The following is a 24,286-nucleotide window of genomic DNA, read 5'->3' as shown; positions in this document are numbered from 1 at the left end:
CTTGGGAATTTGATAATGGGAGAGAGTTTGTGGTCATATTTGAAGGGTCTATGTCGACTGCATTTTATTGTTGAAGTATCTTGATGGTACTATGTAATCTAATTGCAAGCCCTCTTACATGTGAAATCAGACAATACTACTGAATATAACTGGTAAAGAAAAGAGGGGAATGAATTTTCAGATTTGGAGTTTTTATAATTAATATACTATTTGTGGTAGTTGTAACATGGCCTCTTTTCTGTCTTGTCCTAGCAGACAAGAGAGAGAGGCAGAGACACAGGCAGAGAGAGAAGCAGGCTTCTCTCTCATGTAGGGCTTAGTCCTGGTGGGGAGTCAGGTTGGTTGTGAAAGTACATACACCTTAGACCATTCTAGCACCATTGCATAGGGCCTAGACCACTGTAGCACCATCTGATCTTCCAAAAGTTTCTAATGTTTAACTGAAAAATTGAGGCCACAAAGCTTCTCCTCCATTTTGACTACTAACCTTATATGAACTCTTTAAGCTTTGTACACCAAATGAGACTCCTTTTTGTAATCTGGTGCATCTTTTTGTAATCTGGTGTTGTGTTTTATTTTGGCTTTCTTGACTTATCACATGTGAATCTTATTGTTCTCATGATGTGTGCCTACCTGCATATATTTGGAAATTCATACCTTGCTACCTAAACTTGTTATTAATGTTGTTTGTGGGGTTTAGATTAAGCTTGTTTCATTTTTTAGAGAGAGAGAGAGTGAGCATTAGAGCCGAGGGAGAGGGAGAGAGAACCCTAAGGAGGCTCCACACCCAACATGGAGCCCCATAAGGGCTGAATCTCATGATCCTGAGATCACAACCTGAGCCAAAATCAAGAGTCAGACATTTAACTGACTGAGCCACCCAGGTGCCTCTAGGCACCCAGATACTAATCGACTTGCTCTGTTTTTGTAGGAAGATACGGGAATATTTAAAAACTATACCATTTTTAACTTCCCAAAATGCTTTTTGCTTTTTTTTTTTTGATCCTTTCATGTAGCAAAGATAATTACATGCTCACCAAATCTCTTTTCATATTTTTTCTATATTCTCTGTCCCTCCCTTCTGCCCCCCTTCCTGAATTAAGCATGACCAGGGGACTTGTTCTGCCTAGTGAAACATGAATGGAAGTAACAGGTGTCACTTCACAGTGGTGGGAGGGAGGCCCTTCTGCATCACTCCTTCATCTCTCTCTTCCCCTCTGGTCATGAGCATATAGCCCAAGAACTGAAGCAGTCAGCCTCAGTGGGTCTCAGCATAGAGGGTAGCCATCTACAGTAGAGTCTGCATTATTAAGAAATAATTTTTTATTTCTTAGGTCACTATTCTCTTGGTGGTACTGCTAAAGCATAAACCCAGACTACCCAGACACTTCCCCATCTACTTCCACTATTATCCCTTTTCACTTCTTCCTTGTAAATATGCTCAAGTATCTCCTAGCCAAGAAAAAAACCTTTCCCCGATCCTACTATTTCTTTTAAGATTTTATTTATTTATTTATTTATTTATTTATTTATTTATTTATTTATGAGAGACAAAAGGAGAGACAGAGGCAGAGACACAGGCAAAGGGAGAAGCAGACCCCATGCAGGGAGCCTGACGTGGGACTCGATCCCGGGTCTCCAGGATCACGCCCTGGGCTGAAGGCAGCACTAAACTGCTGAGCCACTCGGGCTGCCCGATCCTACTATTTCTTAAATTATCATATATCTTCCTCTCATTCACTGATACATTTCTCGAAGTAAAAATCTATATTTGCTACTTCCATTTCCTCACCACCCACTCACTCCTTAATTCCTGGGGATCTGACTTCTGTTTTCTTCATTCTTCAGAAACTATTTTCTTTAAGGTTATAATAATCTCCTACTTTCCAAATCACATTCAACTCTGCTCAACCTCTCTTCTACCAATGCCCCAAACTCTAGTCAAATGGTTTTAAGTCTCTTTATACTCAGAGACTCCTTTGAAAGTCAGATGTTATGAATCTTATTCTCAGAAAAATCACATATACATATATACAAAATTTCCATAAATTTCAGAGATTTTGACCTCAACACTCTCCCAAAGCCCATTCATAATTAACCTAAACATCTCTGTACCTTGGGTAAAGAATTCTGCTCTGGTCTGTAAAACTAAGAAACAGAAAGTGAAGAAAGTCATCCATTCCCACAAAACAGTCAGATGGAGTATTTTTTCACTTCCGAATGTATTTTCCTATACCACCCTACCCTAAAGTTTGGTCTCTCCTCTATTTTTTGCATTTCTGTAGTGGCTTCATACATTGCCTATTCTCATGCATCTCTCTCTTCGTTCAGTCATGGAGTACTTGTGGAGTAAAACACAATGTTATGTTCCTCTTATCCCAAAGGATATGACAAGATAGTTGGGAAAGAGACATGTTCACATTAAAACTTGAGTAATAAAGGGCTCCTGGCTGGCTCAGTCAGTAGAGCATGTGACTGACTCTTAATGGCAGGGTCAGGAGGTCAAACACCACATTGGGAGTGGAGCCTACATAAAATAAAATAAGATTAAATTTGAGTAATAAAATAAGGAAGAACATGAGTAAGTGGGAGACATACGGAACTATTTCTGAGGAAGGTTCAGATACTGATTTCTGTTAGAAAGGGAAGGCAAACTGGATCTTGAAAGATGGGCCTGGCTTTTCTGTAAGTAGAGAAGGAAGAATGTGTGTCGAAAGGAGTAGAAGCTATTATGTAAGCAATAAGAAACATGTAAATATAAACGGAATGTTGGAGAGATCACAAGGAGACCCCACATGGACTGACCAGCAAAAACACAAAGTTAGAGAAAAAATAGAATGCTTAGTTGGGGCTAGTCCTGCCTTAGCCCTGAGCACCAGGTTAAAGAGTCTGGCTTTATTTAGTGAATAACAGGGAGACACTGAATATTTTTGAGCCAAGGACTGATAGAATAAAAATGGTCTTTTCAGAGATTAATCTCAAAGAGTATCTCATGAAGAGATGAGGGATTGGCCAAAAGGAGAAAAGTCAGGAAACTGTGCAATAATCCATGATTTGAACTTGTGAACAACTGAACTATTTGCAAACCAATCTTAACAAAAGGGGCACAACTGATGTAGGAGGCATGAATATGTATTGCTTGGATCTCCCCTCATCTGTCAGAATGCAGTCAGCTAAGGACCTCCAGCTACAGCACCTCTAGGACGTACTATAGCAGTACTCTAGCTGAAGTCATCACCTTCCTATGCAGCCCCCACAAATGACTGATAATCACAGCACTACCAGGGCCCAGCCATGCCCATGGAAGGCAGGCCTTCTCTACAGATGATCTTGGCTCTGGAGCTCCCCATAGGTTGGCTGTACATCAAAGGCTGAGGCTCCCACCATCCAGTCCCGTTTCCCAGCCACTTTTTTCACAGTCTTGAGATCAGCATCTAGGTCTGCAGTTTCTCCCTACTCAATCCACCTTCCTCCACCTTTATCTCTTGTAGGTGTTAGATCTACTCCCCAAACGATATAAAAATACTTTGGAAATACATGAAAAGTTACACATTATAAAATTCATTCAAGTAGAAATTAAGTTGATAATGGCGATGAATTGTGTCTAGGAAAGACATATTTAAGTTTAATTATTTCATACACTAGAAAATTAAGAAATGTTGATAACGGTGATTTATGTATTGAGAAAAACACCAAGGTCAGACTACAGGTTTGAATAAATTTTCTATGTACTGAAATCTTTTCTCTGATTTAACCTGAGATTAAATAAGAGACTAATGTAGCTATTTGAACATTATTTGAAGGAGCCAATTCATTTTAAAGGGAATAAATGGAAAGAGCAGGGCAGTTCTCTGAGACAAGTGCTACAGCTGGGGTTCAAACAAATATGAGCGTCAGTACAGGCACTAAAAATATCCATCAGATAGAAAAGATTCTTGGAGGTTCTTTTGAATATACTTAATGTTTCTGTTCATGAGACCTATCTGTGAAAATGGAAAGATATTCCTGCTATGGCAGGATTGAAATATACTTATATATATCCTATATATGATGCATATATATACATAACTGCCACATAATACAGTAAAACCTGATAAGCAGAATGTAACGGAAACTATATAATAGACCATCTCACACAATCAGCTAAACATAACCACTCTTCCTGTTTTGTTTGATGGGGGAAGTTATAATATAGTGTTAGAAGTATATTTTGTATGTGTGGTTAGGCTGAGGAGATTAGTTGGTCATTCAGTTTCAACTCTTCAGTGGTAATTTGGGAATGAAATGGTTACATTAAAGTAGTTCTGAGCTACTAAAGCACTGTTTGGTTGACAGCCCCATCATTTCCTTCCTATTTTTAACTGCTATCCAATACAAGTTTCCTTTTGAAGCAGATCTTAGTAGAGGTTGAAACATTTTAATGATATAAATTCAAATTATTGCCTCTCATTAATAAAGCATTTTAAATAACTATACAGTCCTCCTAAACCTCTACCATGACCTCTCTCCTGCCAGCTTCCCATTTTATATCTTTCCCAAATTATTTTCTTCCTTACTGTAGAAATTCCCAACTTTCTACTTTTTCCTCACATCTTTCACATCTTTTCCACAACACTATACTCTCAACTGAGGACATTGCCTCATACTTCTCTGAGGAAATAAAAGCCATCAGAAGTTGCTCATTTTGGGGGGATGTGGGCCACGGAGGGCCCTTCTCCCTCCACTTTGCTGTGCCTTCGCTGGCTTGGCTGTCAGCTTGCTCCAGAGCGCCACACAGAACGCAGGCCTGGTTTTTTTTTGTTTTGTTTTTGTTGTTGTTTTTAGACTTTTACGTTTTATTTCAAAACAAAAGTTGAAAATAGACAAAATAGAGCCATACCAAGTTGTAGGGAAGGAACATGAAAATACCAAGGGTCAAAAAGGAAGAATAAACTAGAAGGGTAGGTAGCACTGGCATAGACATGAAAAGAATATAAAACTAGAAGCTTCTGGATAGAGAAAAAAACGTACAAAATGTGTATTCAGTATAAATTAAATAGTTCCTGTTCAAGATGACAAGTGCACGCAAGAAAGCACTCGCCACCCAAAAAATGTGTTGGGATAGACACCAGTAATGGTGTGAGGGCTCAGGCTGGGGAAATCCGCCACCCTCCAGGCTGGAAGTTCTGTTCTGGCGAACGCTCTCCCAACATGAGGCACAGGGACGCCAGCCTCCAGCCCCGTAAGTCCCACTCTTCTTTTTTTTTTTTAATTTCTGTACAAAACCATGTTTCTATTTTACATAAAGAACCCCCCCTTCTCCCCCCCAAACAGCACCTTAGCCCTAGGGAGCATCCCCCAGGAAGAGGGGCTGGGTGAGGCCCCACCCACTGGCCCTCTCCTCCACCGGCCCCAGCGGGCTGGCCCAAGCTCCACTCAGGATAAAATAAGTAAAAAAGCTCAAGCAGAGTCTATGCTGGGCCAGCCAGACTCTCTGCCACGCAGGGCCGGGCAGCTGGGCCGTCAGCATGGGCAGGCCCTCGGCTGTCAGTCTGTGAGCCCCGGGGGTGTGTGGAGCCTCACCCACAGGCCTGAGCTTCCGGGGTTACAGTAGGTTTCCTCACTCTCCTGGGAGGTCAGACTGTCCTGGGAGCAGTGGTGAACTGCATCCTGGGAGCGGTGATGGGCTGGATCCTGGGAGGCTGAGTCCTGAAGGGCTGGATCTTGGTGGGCTGCATCCCTGGCGGGGGCACATCCTGTGGGGGACACGCACATCCTATGGGGGACACGCATCTTCTGTGGTGGCTGCCCCCTTGGCTTGACTTGGGGTTGGGAGCTTATCCAACTGCCCACTTGCCTTTGCCTTCGCTCCTTCTCCTTCTGGCTCTGGGTGGCTTGGGCTTGCCTTTGGAACCAGGGAGGGGGGTATCTGGGGGCAGGCGGATGTATGGTGAAGGTTGTAAGGTCGGCCGGGGCCTGGCTCTGCCTCCAGGATGGCCTTGGCACCATGCAGCCTGGGCAGGGAACAGCACTGCAGCTCACCCCGGGTTTCTTGCCAGCACCGCAGCTGAATGAGGAGCTGAATGAGGTGCTCACGCTCAATCTGGCGCTCTGTCACTGGCAACTCTACCACCTCAGCCAGGTCTCCGGATTCTTGCCCTCCAAGAAAATCTAGCTGTGATTGGATAGGATCCCCCTCCAGGAAAAAATTCAAACTTCGACCTGCCCACTTTTACATCCCCGAAAATGGCTCACCATTGTAACAAAAGCTAAGAGAATTAAGACAAGAAACACAAGAATGGAACCAACAGTCTGGGAAAACCAGAATTTGACATTTCATAAGGAAAAGGAAGAATTTATTCACTCAAAATTAAAAGTTAAAGGCCTGGAACTGAGAGTCAGATCGGGTCAAAAAGTAACATTAGCTCCAGAAGAAATGGCTGACTTTTATAAGGAACTTTTAAGTAAAGATTTTCAGAAGCACATGTATTATAACAGGGATTGGTAGACGAGTAATTTTCCCATCACCTTCTTCATGGGAAAAATGGCCCTGGAGAGGGTTTGGAACAAGCGGACACTGAAACAAAAGAATTTTCCCATCACCTTCTTCTTGGAAAAAATGGCCCTGGAGAGGGTTTGGAACAAGCTGATACTGAAACAAAAGAAGATGAGTGCTTAGAGCCCACTCTGATTCACCCATCAGTGTCTGACTTTCCAGGAGAAGTGACTGCTTGGGAAATCATCTTACGAGGTCTCTAAAATCCTGTAAGTGAACGGAGTCTCTCATTTTTATGGGGGCCTCCTGGCTTATGTCAGCGCAGGGTAGACTGCCAGAATGGAGGTTCTGGTGAGCCATGGGCCATGTGACTCTGTCCCAACTGTCAATTCCAAGCTGGTTCTCGGTCACAGACGTGATTTTAAACAAAGTGCAAGCATGTATACTTGTCAAAAAAAAAGTTGCTCATTTTTGGATTCCCAAATCTCTAGGTCTTCTCCTTCATCTCTTCTGTTTCAATGTCTCTCCTCCCATCATTTCATTCCTGTGGTCGATCCAATCCCTCACTCTATCACCCCTCGCTTTCTAATGAATAATTCTGATCCTAAAACAAACATGTGCTAGTATCTGTCATCCGTAAAAAGCCTCTTCTTGACCTCTGTCATCTTTAAACTACCTTTCCTTCTTTTGCTTCCTCTCACAGAAAACTTCTTGAACTATCCTACCTCTACATGCTGTCTCTATTCCCTCACCAGGTCACTCTTGAATCCTCTCCAATCTAGCTTCTCTGTTTTACCATGCCTCTGACATCGTCTGCATCAGGGCCAATGAATTACTTTTATACTGTCAAACCCAGTGGCCACGTTGTTCCTTACTTTACTTGATTCTTCAGCTGCATCTCTCTCCCTGAAAACATCCTCCCCCTTTAGCATCTGTGATGCCATTCTGTGCAGAAGAGAGTTAACATAGCAGGCCTCAGACTGCTGTCCTTTGAACGTGCTTGCAAGGTTGACCCTTGGCTGGCATTTGAAAACTTGATTTTCAGTAGTGCTCCTTTTTTCCCTAACTGATAATGATGGCTCACTGTGCCTAGACAAAGGGTGCCTACATGATCAGACCCAGATAAAAATCTTGGGCACTGAGTCTCTAATGGGCTTCCTTGCACAGAAACATCACAGACGTATTATTGCATTTTCACTGACGGGAAGAGTGTGTTCTATATGATCTCTTACAGGAGAAGAGGGCATTGAGGAAGGCTGCTCATGGATTTTTCCAGATTCCATCTGTCTTTTTCCCTCATGATCCGGCACAATGTATTTACTGTAGCACTGTGATAAATCTTAGCTGTGAGTACGACTATATGCTGTTTCCAGTGAACCTCCTGGTGAATATCCAAACACAAGAGCTGGTATTCGCCACTTGGTCCTGGTTTTCTTTTTCTCATACTCCTTTATTGGTTTCTCCTGCTCTGACTCACTTGGAGCCTCAAGGTTTTACTCTCCCCTCTATCTTTTAGGTGATCTTATTTGGTCCCTCAACATTACATAAAATATCATCTATATGCTGACAATTTCCAAATTTATATCTCCAGTTTAATTCCTACCACTAACTCTAGAAACTGATATCCAAAGACTTCTTGAATCTTCACTTGAGGATCTTGTAAATAAACTTAGTATGGGTAGTATGAAACTCATGATTGCTCTCTCACAAACCTGGTTCCACCTTCTGTTTTCCCCATTTCAGTGATGAGTCAACCACACGTTATTACCAAATGCAGAAATCTGGGAGTCATCTGACACCATATTCTATTTTGCTAATACCATATTCTATTACCAAATTTTGCTAGTTTTACCTTCATATTATCTCAAATCTGATACTTCTCACTATTTTACCTTGATACAAGTCATCATCAACTCTCACTGGACTACTGAAATAGCTCCCTAATTAGTCTCTCTACTTCCATTCTTATCCCTGTATAATCCCTTCTCCATTCAGAGAAATCATTTGAAAGTCCAAATCAAATGATGTCATTTTCCTGATTAAAACTTGTCTGTTGGGGTTCTGGGTTGGCTCAGTCAGCTAAGTGTCTACTCTCAGCTCAGGTCATGATCCTGGAGTCCTGGGATCAACCCTGAGTTGGGCTACCTGCTCAGTGGGGAGTCTGCTTCTCCCTCTCCTTCTGCCCCTTCCCTGCTTGCACTCTCTCCCTCTCATATAAATAAATAAAATCTTAAAAAACAAAAACAAAAACTTGTCTACTGGTTTCCAATGCAATTAGGATAAATCTAAATTCTTGGCCCACTTAGAAGAAAAAGTAGGTGCTCTTGCATTGAGAAAAAAACAGGGCTTGATCAAGAAACAAAGAAGGTCGGAGTACCTACAATAGAATGAGTGAAGAAGGGGATCAAGATATAAGAGGAAATAAAAAAGGGGGGGTCTTTTCTCATAGGCCTTGGTTTTTTTTTTTTTGTATTTATTACACAAATCTCTGCTGCCATATATTAGAAAAAGTCATCATAATGTTCTCTAGTGAACTGATCATTTATAAAATGAGTCCCAACTCAAATTTTTTCCATATAAAACACCAGTACTTATTTTCCCTACCCTATCTTATTCAGTTGCCTCTCAGCTGACATCCTTATTGGTTTGAACTTTGAGATTGTGGTAATACCCCCAAATATCAATCAAGTGCAAACCAAATGAATTGAAAGAATTTAACTGCACACTTTGCTACAAGTGCAAGATTTCATGAAGTTGATGAAAGCGATGTTAAAGAATTCTTCCAATTACACACAAGGCTGTTGGCAAGTGAGACTGCAGTCATACTAGTTAGCAAGAGGAGCAAAGAAAATGAAAAGGAATTGTTTCAAAAAAGAATTTGAGTATCAAGCAATTAACAGAAGTCATTAGGAAAACTGATGAGGCTTTTGATGATTTTGGTAAAAATGATTCCTGCCTATTAAGAGAGTAAAAAATAAGAGGCCACAGACTGGATAAAATACTTGCAAGTTACATTTATGGTAGAGAATTAATCCCCAGAATATAGAAAGAACTCTCAAAACTCAGTAAGAAAACAAATTAAGACTCCAAAATATTGGATGAAAGATGTTAATAGCTATCTCATCAAGAAAGATACATGAATACATCTTTGTATAGATTTCTTTGAGTATACACTCAAAAAAGATGTTCACCATTACTAGTCATTAGGAAAATGCAAATTGGAAGCATAATGAGATACTATTACACTAGTAATACTAGAAAGGCTAAAGTTAAAAAAACTGATCATACCGAGAAGGCAAGGGTGTAGAACAACTAGAAGTCTCGTACACTGCTGGTAAAAAAAATGTAAAATGGCAGAATCACATTGGAAAATAGCTTGCAGTTTCTTAAAAGTTATACATAAACCTACTATATGTTCCAGGTTGTCTTCTTCCACATATTTGCCCATGAGAAAAGGAAATAAAGTCCACACAAAGACCTACACATTTATATTCGTAGCAGTTTTATTGGTAATAGCCAGAAATTGTAAAAAACCAAAATGTCCATCCACAAATTAATGGATAAGCAAATTGTGGGGTACTCAAACAATGGAACACAAATCAGCAGTTGGTTAAGAGAAAACTAGAAAATCACAACAACTTGATGAAGATCCAGTGTGGTCACTTGATCATCATCATTAGCAGGAGGAGCAGCTGGTAATTTGTTAGGAAAGCAAATTCACAGGCCCCACTCCAATCCACTAAGTCAGAAACTCCGAGGGTGGGAGTTCTCCAAACCACACTTTAGACTAATTTGCTAACAGTTATCAGTAAGGGTTCTTGATGTCTGTCATCTTTACTATCAGTAACCAAATCTGGCTAACTTAAATTGAAGATAAATTAATTGGCAAGCATCAGGTAACTCACAGAACTGATAAGAAATGCTAGGAAAGATTTTTAGGTAAGGACCTGGAACCAAGAGAGTGAAGATAATAGAAACAATCTGGGTAAGATGCTGCTGCCACCAAAACATATGCCACCTCTTCTATTTGATATAGTGTTCACTGTAGGCAGCTGCTGCTCCTGAAAACACAGTCACGGATTCTGGACTGCGTATCTGTCAAAAACCCAATACCATCCATCATCCCTTCATTTTGCCATCACTCGGTCTTAACCATCCTTTCCCCCAACTCCTCATTTATCAACTTCTACCTCCTCTAGGAAATCTTTGTAGTGTAGGCCAGGTCCCCCTATTCTACAATCAGAATTCCCTTTATCCCATTAAAGCATTTAACATTAAGTATAATTAAAATATCTATAGAATGAGTTGTTTAATGTCTGACTGACCCACTAGGCAGGATAAAAATCACATAGAAAATAGATCTTTTAGGAAAAAACTTTTATATTAAATATTAGGTTGTTTGTTATTTCTTCTTTTCTTTCTTTTTTTTTTGTGGAAGAAAAAACAAACCTTATTAATTTTTAAAAACTGAACCACTAGGAAAATATATCACAGCCTTGAAACATCAAACACAGGCTATATTATATTTCAAGTAGTAAGTTGGTAAAAAGACAATAAGGTCTTTATCAAAATAAACAGGTGCTAGAGCTGGGATAGGAACACTGCTTGCTGAAAGGCCCCAGGCAAAAGTGATATTTGGTAATGAGGGAGTTGCCCCTCTTTTGCTTTAAAGGAATCATTGCTCACCCCTGAATTGCCTAACTTTTCTTCTTTGACCTTCCTGTTGCCAAGGGATTGTCTCAGTAGGGCTCTGTTATTTCAGGGGGCAAAATAAGCAATACTGAGTTTAGGCTTTCATTCCATTCTGTTCTATAAAAACCAGGTTTTTCCAAAGCCAGTACTTAATAACTCTCTTAATTAAGAAGAAACAATTCCTCCTTCAATGTTCATTCCCGCATACCATGCAATCAAAACTCCCTTTCCCTTCAAGGGAGAGCGTCACCGCAAGAGACTGTCCTGTTCCTCTGCTGCAGATAGCCTCAGGGCTCATCATGACAGCCGAGAGGGAAGGTCTGCTTCCCATACCCAGTGTAACACTGCTTGTCATGTTTTTTGCAGGGTGTCCCAGCTCGAAGATATAATATGTATTTCAAGAAATGTATACCCACATCTTGATGGCCAGAAAGATATCCACAAGAACTGTTCAAAGTTCTTATCCAAACTACCTCTCCTAACTCCACATCTTAAATCAACTTCAAGCACTCGTATATAAAACAAAACCAAGCAAAACAAAGATCCAGAAACCTTCTTTCCCTTCTAAATTAGTGACTTTGTGGATTTTTACAGCTTATGAAAAACAATTTGGTGATCCTTCTGGTAAACAGGAGGTTGGCAACAAACAGAAACACCTCTGCTCACACCACTGGAACACAGGCAGGTTAGAGGAATCTTCCAGCCTGTTGGTATTTGTGTACTAAGAAGAATCTGGTACCTTGGAGGGCTCTGGCTTGCTACAAGGGAGATCCCTAGTGCCAGGACAAGCCCTTGAAATTTAGGCTATCAAAAACTCTCCTGTGCCATCTCTGACCTAAATTTTAGCGCCAGTTTTTTCCATTTCACTTTCTAGGGTTGAAACATAAAGGAACCAGTGTCCAGAAGCAAGTGACACAGGCCTCAAACTTGCTGCCATCCTTAATTTCTTCATAGACACCACTTAATAGACCAAAACTCCCGTTTCTTTTTAAATAGATTCCTGCTGTCAGTCTCAACGGCCAATTGCAAAGACTTCTATTTCCCAATGGACAAGAGAAACACCTTCATCCTCTTGGTCATGGTCGGGATGAAGTGTGTGTGGTCATTCACACACTTGGTCACACAACTCTCCAGCTGCCACTTCACCTGAAGTTCTTTACTTCCTACATCTATTGAATCTTTGGCTTTGTCATTGCAATGCATGGTGCACTGGGCCAAGTGGTCCTGGAACATCTCCAACTCACTGGTCACAGGGGCTTGGGCTTGAGCCAGTGGCACATGGTAGCATTCGATGCACTGGTGCACCTGCTACAGGGACACCTGGCTGTCTTTGCATCAGCCAGCACTGCACTGGAATGTGACGCCCTGCATCTTCCTAATGTTCTCTCTTTCCAGACTCTTCACCATGAAGTCCACTGCCTCCTGCACCCACAGCTGCTGCAGCTCCGCCATCCTGACCCCGTGCTGCACAGTGTTTGTTATTTCTAGCATAAATCCCTTTGTCTCTTTGAACTCACTTATTAAAATTTATTCTCTGCCAATCTCTCTCTTCCCTCCCACCCCCACACAAACACATAGCCTTGTACGAATGGTTTATTGTATAGAAATTGTGGAAAATAAGGGGAAAGGCTAGATTCCATGTTTAGATTAAAGCAGTACTGAAGCCTTAGGGTAAAATGATCACTTGACAGAACTAGTTTACCAGAAGCAAAGGTTTAGAGCTGGGACTAACTATAAAAATATAAGCTCTCGTCCTCCAAAACTGGCAGAACTACTGGGTGAGGCACTGAATTTTTCAGTCTATGAAAGGCAGTTTCAATTAGTTTCATCTAGAGATTTTAAGAGGTAGGGAGATCCCAGCTGACATTTGGTTGCCATTTTATCTGTTTACTTGACTGTCAACCCACTAGATAGTGAACTCCTTGAGGACAAGTACTGTGTCATTCACCTTATGATCTCAAACTTGGCACTCAGGGGGCACTCAATAATGCTTATTGAATTAATGAATATGTAATTCACCCTGGAGAATTAGGGATTTGATTTATTACCCCTCTTATGAGTCTGTAAATTTCAAAAGAGATTCTAATCATTTAGTCAAAGAAACAGATTGCAAAGGGCAGCATTTCAAGCATCAGATATAGAAAGAGTATCTTGCTGGCTCTTCAAATTTTTCATGCAGACAATTCCATTCTCTGCTTATGAGCAAGGCCTGTTCTATTTATATATATAAAAACTGGGGGTAGGTGGAAAGAGTGTATAACTTCTTTGTGCATTAGTTATTATCTCTCCACTGCTTCTATTGTTAATTTCTTCAACTACTGTTAAAAAATACATCTCTTTACTATATTTGATTAGAGGGAAGCTGTGACCTCCTACATTATTCATGGCTTGTCAAAAAGAAGAAATACAAAGAGCTTTAGTTGTGCTGAAAAACTCTACATTTAAATATCAAATAGGTATTTCCTAAATGATGTTTTAATCCTTAAATAAATATAGCTTGAAGGATAGACATCACCAATGACTACCTATATGATATGAGGATTCTGAAAATACTCTTTATCATCCACAATTACTCCCTTTTGCTCCAAATGATGTCTAATACTTTAGAGTTCATTCTTTAAGGGTCTCCAGTTCCAGTGGCATGACAGCCTGAGCTAATGCAGAAAGCCTTACATAGAAATGATGCATTAAGGGGTGCCGGGGTGGCTCAGTTGGTTGGACATCTGCCTTTGGCTCAGGTCATGATTCTAGGCTCCCGGGATGGAGCCCAGTGTCGGGCTCCCTGCTCACTGAGGAGCCAGCTTCTCCCTCTCCCTCTGCCACTCTCCCTGCTTGTGCTGGCTTGCTCTCTGTGTCAAATAAATAGTAAAATCTTCAAAAAAAAAATGATACATTAAACATAACAAGTGATAACTTGCTTGTGAGATGAGCTCACAAACAGAAAAGAAAAACTTCCAGATACCAGAAACAAAGAGGAAAGGAAAGCCAGAGTGGTAAGTGTTAACTCTGCATCAATTTGGGGGCAGTGTTATTGGATCTTAAAACAGCAAGTGACTTGGGTTTTTTTTTGTTGTTGTTAATTTTATTTGTTTTAAAGATTTTATTTATTTATTTGAAAGAGAAAGAGAAAGCAAGCAAGCATGAGCAGGGGAGGGGCAAAGGGAGAAGTCAACTCCCCACTGAGCAGAGAGGCCCCCAGACATGGGGCCTCAAATCCAGAACCCTGGGATCATAACTTCCGCTGCAGGCAAACAGTTAACCAACTTAGCCACCCAGGTGCCCCAGTGACTTGGGTTTTAATATCTACTCAGGGGAAGAAGCTGAAGCCTCAGACCTAAGGGAGTTGGAAATAAAATACTGCAAAAAAAAAAAAAAAAAACCCTAAAATTCTCTAAGGGCTACATTCTCAGGCCTGTAACTTGCATAGAATAGAAATTCTAATTTACATTAGCTGAGAAATGAACATAAATATTGATTGGTACTGAGCCTGTGCTATTTCTGTGGATCTGGTACAAGCAAACAAATAAACAAAATGCTCTGGGTCACATGGGATATCCACAGAGAAAAAAGCTGTATGAAGATAATCTCATAATGTAAAAAATTGTAAAATAAAGCAAATGATCAACCATGAACAAATGTCAACAAACACAAAGTATCCCTAAAAATCTAAACAGGGAATCCCTGGGTGGCTCAGCAGTTTTGCACCTGCCTTCGGCCCAGGGCGTAATTCTGGAGTCCCGGGATCGAGTCCCACATCTGGCTCCCTGCATGGAGCCTGCTTCTCCCTCTGCCTGTGCCTCTGCCTCTCTCTCTCCCTCTGTGTCTTTCATGAATAAATAAATTCTTTAAGAAAATAAAAATAAAAAAAAATCTAAACAGAAAGGGCTGTCAAAATATTATTGTTTAAAATAATTAAATAAACATGTCTAAAATGATTAAAGAAGTCATTGGAACCATAAAGAACATAAGTCAGTGAAAAACAGAATAGCAGACTTGGAAAGGAACTAAGTAGAACTTCTAAAATTAAAAATATAATCATTGGAACTAGAAGCTCAATGGACAGATCAGATGCAGAATAACAAAGAATTCTGAGTTAGAAATAGGTCTGATAAAGTTATCCTGAATGAGATAAAGAAATGAAGACTTGCAAAATGAAAGTAACAAATATAGAGATCAGAATGAAAGGTATAATATATGTCTAATGGGAATTCTACAAAGAGAAGAGGAACAGAAAAATTGTGAACAGTTAGTAGCCCAAAATTTTGCATGATTGATGAATGATATGAATCTTTCCATTTAAGAAACACATATCCCTGCAACATAAATAAAAAGAAGTCTACATCTAGCTACATCATAGTAAAATGGCAAAATGCCTAACAAAGGGAAAAACTGTAATTATCATAGAAAAATTCATTCCTTTAGCTGTGATTTCCTCTTTAGTAAAAAAATGAATTCCAGGGATCCCTGGGTGGCACAGCGGTTTGGCGCCTGCCATTGGCCCAGGGCGCAATCCTGGAGACCCGGGATCGAATCCCACGTCGGGCTCCCGGTGCATGGAGCCTGCTTCTCCCTTTGCCTGTGTCTCTGCCTCTCTCTCTCTCTCTCTGTGTGACTATCATAAATTAAAAAAAAAAAAATTAAAAATGAATTCCAAATATACTCTAATGAAGTGAAGTGGATGCTGTGGCTAGATGAGAAGGGCTTTTGGATGAAAAACTCCAAAACTTAAAAATCATATAGGAGGGGTGTGTGGGTGGCTTAGTCGGCTGAGCATCTGACTCTTGATTTCTGCTCAGGTCATGAACTTGGGGTTGTAAGATGGAGGGAGAATCTGATTGAGATTCTTTCCCTCTCCCTCTTTCCCTCCTCTGCTCGAGAGTGCTCTCTCTCTCAAATAAATACAGAAATAAAATCTTTTAAAAAATCATATAGGAATTATGGGGTGCTTGGCTGGACTGGCTTGGTCGGTGGATCATGTGACTCTTGGTCTCAGGGTTGTGAGTTCAAGCCCCATGTTGGACACAGAGCCTACTTAAAAAAAAAAAAAAAGTCAGATAGGAACTAGGGGAAAAAAAACCTCTCATTTCTCAGGTCCAATATTTTTGTGCCTTAGTAACTGCAACACAGCAGGAGTTTGGACATTTGATTATATTAGAATGAATCTTTAGAAGATTCTAATCTTCTAATGAAGATTCATTAGAATGAATCTTTCTAATACAATTCAAATACTTCTAAAGTCAGGAAACTAACAACCTGTCATTTTTTTTAAACTACTTAGTGGATTATCAAGTAGTCACCCAAAGGCATAAATACTTGATTGGTAATTATCTCTAGCAGTTCCTCTAGCCTGAGAAGGGACCTCTGTCTTCAGAATATTTTTATGAAGGGCTCTTGCACTTTCCAGGAATAGTGATTTTAGTCAGTCTCCTGGAGGGGTCTGATAAGAGGCCAATGTCTCCCTCAGGGTCTGCATAATATGCCGTTATCTTTTGGCAGAATATCCTGAGCTCTAAAAGATAAAAAAAAATGCTTGGAAGTTGGTCTGAGATGAGAACATTAACCCCATTAATGAGCTTTGGGTCACTGTCTCCAATGATAACTACACTAGGTCCACAGAGAAACTTAAGGTCTCTCAACTTTCTCACCTGAAGAGGTTTCACTAGTGTTTTCCATTAAACTTCACAAAGAATAACAGAAAGAGACTTAAACTTTTTTGTTCCAATAATTCTTTTGACCTTTCTAGTTCAGACCATTTCCAGGGAAATTGACATCATCGGAACGGCCTCTTTGAAATCTTAAATCCAAATATTCCTGTTTTTCCAGATCCCTTGCTCAGGCTAATCCTTTCACATTGCTCTTGTACCTCATCGGGATCTGAGTCCCTTGACCTCTCTATTAGCCTCCTTCTCTCTTCAGTTAGACCTCAGCCAAAATGTTGACATTAACCACTCTCTTTTAAATATTCTCAACCCAATGATCTCTACTTAGAAAAGAGAATTCATGGAGATATTGTAGGTAAAGCACTGGCTGAGAGAAGTGCTCAACAGTGGTAGCTAACACCAGTACCATCACTACCACTAACATACACCCTTATTCCTTTGTCATTGTATCATACCAGACTGCATGGTATATAATCCTGGGCTACTAAACATTACTGGGGGGAAATCACTACACTGTTCTTGCAGATGAGACTAAATTCATGCTTCCAGACTTATTTTTTTTTTAATTTTTATTTATTTATGATAGTTACAGAGAGAGAGAGAGGCAGAGACACAGGCAGAGGGAGAAGCAGGCTCCATGCACCGGGAGCCCGATGTGGGATTCGATCCCAGGTCTCCAGGATCGCGCCCTGGGCCAAAGGCAGGCGCCAGACCGCTGCGCCACCCAGGGATCCCCATGCTTCCAGACTTAACTGACAAGTAATTGTGTTTCTCTAATGAGTTTTCGGAATTTTAAGTCTACTCTAACCCTTCCCAATCTCCTTTTTTTTTTTTTTTTTTAAAGATTTTATTTATTCATGAGAGACAGAGAGAGAGAGAGAGAGGCAGAGACAGGCAGAGGGAGAAGCAGGATCCATGCAGGGAGCCTGATGTGGGACTCGATCCCGGGTCTCCAGGATCACACCCTGAGCCAAAGGCAGGCACCAAACTGCTGAGCCACCCAGGGATCCCCCCCAATCTCCTTAAACCTCCCTTGCCCCACTTCCTCCCATCATTCTCATTCTATTATTTCACAAAAGAGAGAGAGAGAGAGAGAGAGAGAGAAACTACCAGAAAGAACTCCTCCAACCTCCAGCCACATCTGCAAACCTTTCTGCTTTTGCACCTATCCTCCTCTGCCTTCCTATGACAATGGAAGCACAGTCTGGTTTATTGCTAGAGGCCAATGACTCCACATTCTCTCCCACTCTCTGTCATCCTCACCCACATATCTTCAACCTTTCTCCACTGGCTCCTTCTCATTAATATTGAAAACATATCCCATCTTAAAATATTTCTTTTTATTCCAACTACCTTCTTATTTCTCTTTTTCTTCCCACCCAAACTTTTTAAAAAAGGTTGTCCACTTTTGACGTCCCTAGATATTTATTTTCCCATCGTCATTGTAATCTGGTTTCCATTCCTACACTCCCCTGAAACTGTTATCTGTCGCATGAGTAACTCCAATAAACACTCCTCAGGTCTCATTTCATTTGACTGACTGGTCAACCACTTTAGGTACATTGATTACTTCCTCCATCTGAAACACTCCATCTTTAGGAATGCCCACCTTGCTAGAACTACTTCCCTGAATGCTTCTCGGGAGTACTCTTTGTGGTTTCTCTCCTGTTTCTCTATTCATCCTTAAATATGGTTACCCCTGAAAGTTTGGTGAAGGGCTCCAATTCTTTTTATACTGTTAAGTACATAAAGGCCATTGGACTAAAGTGGCTCTAATGTCTTTGCCCAAAATCTGTGTCAATGCCTCAAGGTTATGAAACCTAAACACTAAGAACAACCAGTCACAAACAGCGCACTAGGTTTTGAGCTATGGCAATCAAATAATTTCCTTTGTCTCCACACCCCTACATAAATCTTTCCCCAGGCTCCTGTAGGAGCTCCTAAACACTTTTGGGTTTGGCCCTGCCCAATTCCAAGAGACTTTTTCTCAAGAAACTCTTAAAAATTTTAATATGCCTCAGTTACCTTTTAACAGTCTCTCTCATTCCCTCCAAGCCTACCTATACTGCTAATAAATGCATGCCTCAGTTTCCATCAGGCTCCTGATGTATTTATCAAAGTACTTTTCTACCCTTTAGGCATTCTGCCTCTAAATCTGTTTCTGTGAGGGACTTTTATTATCTCTCAACTTCCCAAACCAGAAATCTGCAATCGTCCCGTCTTTTCCCATTGTTTCAGTCTTGAGAGTCAATCAGCTACCAAGCCCAGGCCATTCTTCTCAGGGCAATAGTTCTCAAATCATTTCAGCGGACACCCAGGCCATCATTATGTCACAACTTCTTAAGGGGTCTTCCAGTTTCTAATCCGAGTCTGTGTTAATCTATGCTGTACGTAAAGTCAGAGTGATTCTTTGAAAATTGAATTCTTTTCTTTGAAAAGTAGATCACGCCACTCCTCTGCCTAAAGTGCTTCAGAGTTTCTTGTTTTGAGGTTCAAAGCTCTGAAAACTCCCTAGCATTTCTCCCTAGGTTTCGCCCCTGCGCTCCCCTCTTGCAAGCAACCTGCAGCCCTTCTGAATTTCTCTGAATTCCTAGAGGGCATGCTTGCAGCCTCCCCGCTGGTCCCCTCAGCGGAAATAAACCTCCTCCTTTTCCTGACCGACTCTGCATTCAGCCCCTTTTAACCTCAACTTTATGTATAATCACATCCAGGAAGCTTCTAGAAAACTGCTTGACAACCCCCCCTCCAGTTCGAACTAACTCCTCGGTAGGTGTTCCCAGGGCGTCCGGTACTCATCCAGCAATTAGAGGACTGTCTCGCAATTGCCTATTCCCTCAAGGCCCAGTTGACTGTAAAACCCTGGAGGGCAGAAACCACGTGCTCTTCTTCCCCCTCCCCCCACCCCCCAGGGCCTAAGAGCAGCGTCTGACCCACAAAACAGTAGTTCAATTCATATTTGTTGAACGAGTACCTATTCACTTCTGCGGCCCGAAGGAGAGCAGAAAAGAGGCGGGCTTAAGGGAGACGGAGTACGGCAAGTCTGTAGGCAACAAGTGCGGGGGAGAGAGTACCTAGGTTCTTCCACCCCTCGGGGCGGGGGCCCGGGCCCACTGCCTAGCGGAAGGCAGGCGCCGCGACCTCCGCAGGGAGCGCGCGACCCCGGCGAGGAGGGACAATAGCTTGGAATTCGGCCTCGTGTTTCCGGCGGGGCGGCCTCGCGCTCGGCGGGTGCGGCCCGCGGTGGGGGCTCCGAGCCGGGCCCGCTGCGCTCCCGCCGCCGCCGCCGCCGCCACCGCCACCGCCGTCGCCACCGCCACCGCGGTCGCCACCTCCGTCGCCTCCGTCGCGTCGCCCCGCCCCGCCGCCGTCGCCCCGCCCCCGCCGCCGTCGCCCCGCCCCGGAAGTGACTTGAGGCCCGTCCGGAACCTGCGGGCCCGGCTGCTGCAGCGTCACCAGCCGAGCCGGTGCGGGGCGGGCGGAGCGGCCGCTGCCGCCGCCAACGAACCGGGATCGCGCGGGGGCCAGCAGCGCGCCGGCCAGGGGAGGGGGCCCAGCGGTCGGGCCGAGGGCGACGGGCCGCCGGCGGCCGCGGGGCGACGACGACGCGGAGGAGGCGGAGCCCGGAGAGGGGTGGGGGCCGGGGAGGGCTAGGGTGGGAGGGGGTGGGGGGGGTGTCCCTAGGCTCATGGAGCCGGCCGAGCTGGCGGGCGGCGGGGACCCCCCGGAGCCCGGCGGGCGGCCCGGCCCGGCCCCGCGGAGCTTCGTCCCGCAGAAGGAGATCGTCTACAACAAGCTGCTGCCCTACGCCGGGCGGCTGGACGCCGAGTCCGACTTGCAGCTGGCCCAGATCAAAAGCAACCTGGGCCGGGCCGTGCAGCTCCAAGAGCTGTGGCCCGGGGGCCTCTTCTGGACCAGGAAACTCTCCACGTAAGTGTGCTCGGGCCTGCGGCGGGGGAGGGGAGGGGGGCAAAGGCCCTGGGAGGGCGGCCGGGCGGGGGGGGGGTTCCGGGGGCGGAGGCGGCTCTTTGTCCGCGTGGGACGGCTGGACTCCGCTCTGCCCCGACTGCGGCCGGTGGTCCCGGAGCAGTAGTCTGGGCATCCCTCCAGCCCTCTCCCTGCCACTTTGCTGCGGGACCTCCTTGGTCCTCAGCAGCCCTCGACGTCCTCCCCAGCTGCTTCTCCCGGAGGGTCCGGGTTGTTGTCCTCCGACCTGCGGGGCCCCGGGGAGCCGGAGGGCACCGCGCCCCCCGGGAAGGAGGTGAGCGGTCCCCCCCCCCCCCAAGGGTCCTTCTTGGACCTTTGCTCACGGAGGAGGAGGTGCAGAGATGATGCATCTATGGGGGAGCGACTCTCGACTTCTCCCGGTGCTTCCTCCAGCTCTTCCTCTACGGTCTCCGCCTCTTCATATCCCTCAATTCTCGTCTAGTAACTTTCTGAATGGCAAGGAGGCCGTGGGGACCGTGTAGGTTCTGCTTTCTCGGGCCTGCTCGGTCTTCGTGTTTTTGACTGAAAAGATTGGCTTGAAATCAGCCCTTAGCGCCTTCTTGGGCTGTATACTAGACGTTAATGCTGAGAATGTTGAGCCTTAGAACCTCGGGAAAGTGTGTGTTTCTCCAGTTGTGACATTTCCTTTGGAAATGTGCGACCCTAAGGAAAATAGAGAAGAGAGCTGTCAGACTGTCCAGGGCGTTACTAGTACCTGACTTGTGTTAATTGGAGTCGCACAGGTGAATATAGATGACCTAAATCAGTTTCAGTTGTTACGTTATTCTTTTATTGCTGTAACTTTTTTTTTTTTTTTTTTTGGCACAAACACCCTGCAAACTATAGTGCGATTGAAATTAGGGGGAAAGCAAATAAAAATACAACCTGGGAGGAAAGGTTAGAGACTTTATTTATAAACCCCAACCATTTATGTCTAAGTACCAGCAAGATGAGCATCTTAAAAGTGTCAGAAGCATTTTTTAAGAAAGTTGTGCTGTATCTTGTTTGGTTGACTGTACACCAAATCTGGTAACATTGTATGTTCACGCATTCACACATGTGGTTATGGATGGATAAACACAAGACATAAGTCACTTATCCAGTGTTTACCCAAATCTGCTGAGTGAACTGGGTGATGACTCAGGGTTTTGTAATGCAATAGTCTTCTCTACATTTCCTCACAGGATGATTCTTATATGCCAGTTATTAGGGAGACTCTGACAAATTTCTCATGTCCAATTGGCTGCAGTGCTGGTGGTGGTGGTGGGAATAATTACCTTTTTAATTAAAAAGCAAAAGTAAAGCACTTAATTTGTCCTTTTCAAAAAGAGTGACCATAATAAAATGTCAAGGTTAACAGCTCTCCTCTTGATTAGAGTACAAAGAAGTTTGTGTATTTAGGATTCATAAGAGACTTGAGGGAGGAAGAAATGCAACAGGGAGAAGAACCACTTTCAGTCAGAACAGAGGAATGTTTGATAAGTGATTAAAATCAGATGATTTTTCAAGTGATCCTCCTTTGTGTTTGTGTTACTTACGCATAGGAAAAATAAAGTTATTTTGTCAGTCTCAGTAATTCCCCATTTTAATCACTTACTAGATTTACCAGAAAATAACCATTTTGGGGGACACAGCTTCTTTTAGATGCACAATATATAAGTATACCGGTGTGAAAATGCATATCTGGTTTGGATTTCTGAATCTGGAATCTACACAGGTAGAGTTAAGCATTGTTTTCTGACATATTACTAGGCTTGGCAAATTAGCATCTAGAGTTTGATTATTTTGGACTTACTAGGTAGAAGTAGCTTTTACCTAGAAATGGCTAAAAATACAGTGGAGACAGTCCTTGGTGTTTAGGGCAAGATTGCAGTTAATAAGACTTACTAGTCTATGAACCCCAAACCATTAAGGTCCAGCAAGAAGTGCTGTCAGAATGTTATTTTGAAACAGTGGCTAATGCTGCAAACTAATTCTCAGGATTACACTAGGAGACATTTTGAACCTGGTGGGACATGTTGTGATCTTGGATGTATTTTTTTTCTCCGAAGTCATGTTGAGGTGACCTGTTTATAGTTGTGCTTGTTGTTTTTCAATAAGGCTTGTGTGTTGCACAAGTTTATGTCTAAATGATGCCAAAACATGTGATGATAGCTGTCAATTACCTGAGTAGTGATCATATTTAGTACTTGTAGTAGAATGGAAAGTAGTAAGGAAAACAAAACCTGACAACTTTTACCAGTAGCTCTGTGACTGTGGGAAGGTTACTTTAATCATGTGTTTCAGTATTTTTTTTTTTTAGCGTGTGTGTGTGTGTGTGTGTGTGTGTGTGTTTCAGTATTCTTGTGAAAGAAAAGAGGGGGTTGGACTAAATCATCCTAAGAAACATTCCTGGTCTGGTATTTTATGATTTTATTTTTTATTCTGTAGAGCCTCAAATAAACTAGTGTGTATCTTTCTGCTAGAACTATTTGAGCAACTTGTAAAGTACTGGAAATAATTGCATAGATCAAGCACATTCCTCAAGCGGACCAGAGTGTAAATGCGGTTCAGAGGCACTGGGACTAGATCCCATACCAGAAGTGTACACCCCTAATCTGGGCATCACAGTCTCCTGCTCCCGCCCCCCCCCCTTTTTTTTTTTACTTTTTACCTCACTAAGTACTTACCAATCTGTTTCAATCCATTTCAAAACTTGTGGGTCGGCGTGGTATCTCTGTGAAGAAAGGTTATTTCTGTGTATTTTAAGAATTGGCCCTCTGGTAAAATAGAGACCCTCTTGTATGGACAAGTTAAAGTATTGGTACTACCTGTTAAAGAGACATTGTGTGAGGCAATTTCATCACAGGGACTGTTTTTAAGAAGCAGGGAAACAAATTGGAGAAGAGAAGCACAAACCTAATGATCTTTGGAAAACAGCAGTAAAGATAGCTCCTGGACTCTTAGTTGAAAGGTGTTGGTGGATAACTGCTATGGCCCATGTAGAGAATGACAGAGTTGAAGAAAGGTAATTTTTTTTTTTTTTTTTGAAGAAAGGTAATCTTAAACTTAGTTTTCTCCCTTGTCCCTATGTATCTTTCATGTGAGGTCTAGTCTGAAGATGTCAGTTGATCTATACCTGGCTTTGCCATGAACATTATTATCATCTTGGTCTTGTTTAACCTCTCTTAGCTTTAGGGTCCTCTTTCGGAAAGTGGGAGGAGTGTAGACTCCTAGTAGCTTTTCAAACTTAAAACTTATCGGTGAACTGTTCTATAAAAGCAAAATCTTAAACACAGTATTGGGCTCCTCGGGCAGGATACGATTGCACTGATTTTCTTCTCAACGCTTCATTGATCGTAGAACCCCCTAAAGCCTGCTTAAGGGCTCTGAAACATACTGTTTGAAAAATTACTGAGTTAGTCCCAAAGGGCCTTTCTAGTTCTGTGTTCCTTTAAATTGGTTTAGAGGAAGGAAAACAAGTGAATGGCCGACC

General features: G+C 42.7%; 2 protein-coding genes and 1 pseudogene across 10 annotated transcripts in view; 1 reads left to right on the top strand and 2 right to left on the bottom strand.

The window, feature by feature from the left end:
* ACYP2 (acylphosphatase 2) overlaps positions 1 to 20,123 on the bottom strand; it is a 247,671-nt gene extending 227,548 nt beyond the window's left edge. For 2 of the 5 annotated variants that reach the window (XM_077915395.1, XM_077915396.1), the window contains exon 1: positions 19,799 to 20,123. The gene's annotated coding sequence lies outside the window, so the exon portion shown is untranslated. The remainder of the gene's footprint in view (positions 1 to 19,798) is intronic. The other 3 variants (XM_077915397.1, XM_077915401.1, XM_077915403.1) reach the window with 3 other exon arrangements.
* Positions 5,343 to 17,375, bottom strand: LOC144324136 (protein FAM136A pseudogene; annotated as a pseudogene). Its single transcript, XR_013389547.1, has 2 exons — positions 6,583 to 17,375; positions 5,343 to 6,507 (listed from the first exon to the last, which is right to left on the bottom strand). The product of XR_013389547.1 is annotated as a protein FAM136A pseudogene (transcript).
* Positions 20,124 to 20,498: 375 nt separating the features above from the next.
* Positions 20,499 to 24,286, top strand: part of PSME4 (proteasome activator subunit 4) — a 105,050-nt gene continuing 101,262 nt past the window's right edge. For all 4 annotated transcript variants that reach the window (XR_013389546.1, XM_077915390.1, XM_077915391.1 and 1 more), the window contains exon 1: positions 20,499 to 20,754. Coding sequence is in view for 3 of the 4 variants with exons in the window: in XM_077915390.1 (XP_077771516.1) it covers positions 20,513 to 20,754 (242 nt within the window). In the remaining variant the exon portion in view is untranslated. The remainder of the gene's footprint in view (positions 20,755 to 24,286) is intronic.

This window comes from Canis aureus, chromosome 11, assembly GCF_053574225.1.
Source record: "Canis aureus isolate CA01 chromosome 11, VMU_Caureus_v.1.0, whole genome shotgun sequence".
In the NCBI taxonomy this organism is placed as follows: domain Eukaryota; kingdom Metazoa; phylum Chordata; class Mammalia; order Carnivora; family Canidae; genus Canis; species Canis aureus.
This window is presented reverse-complemented; position numbering and strand designations above follow the sequence as displayed.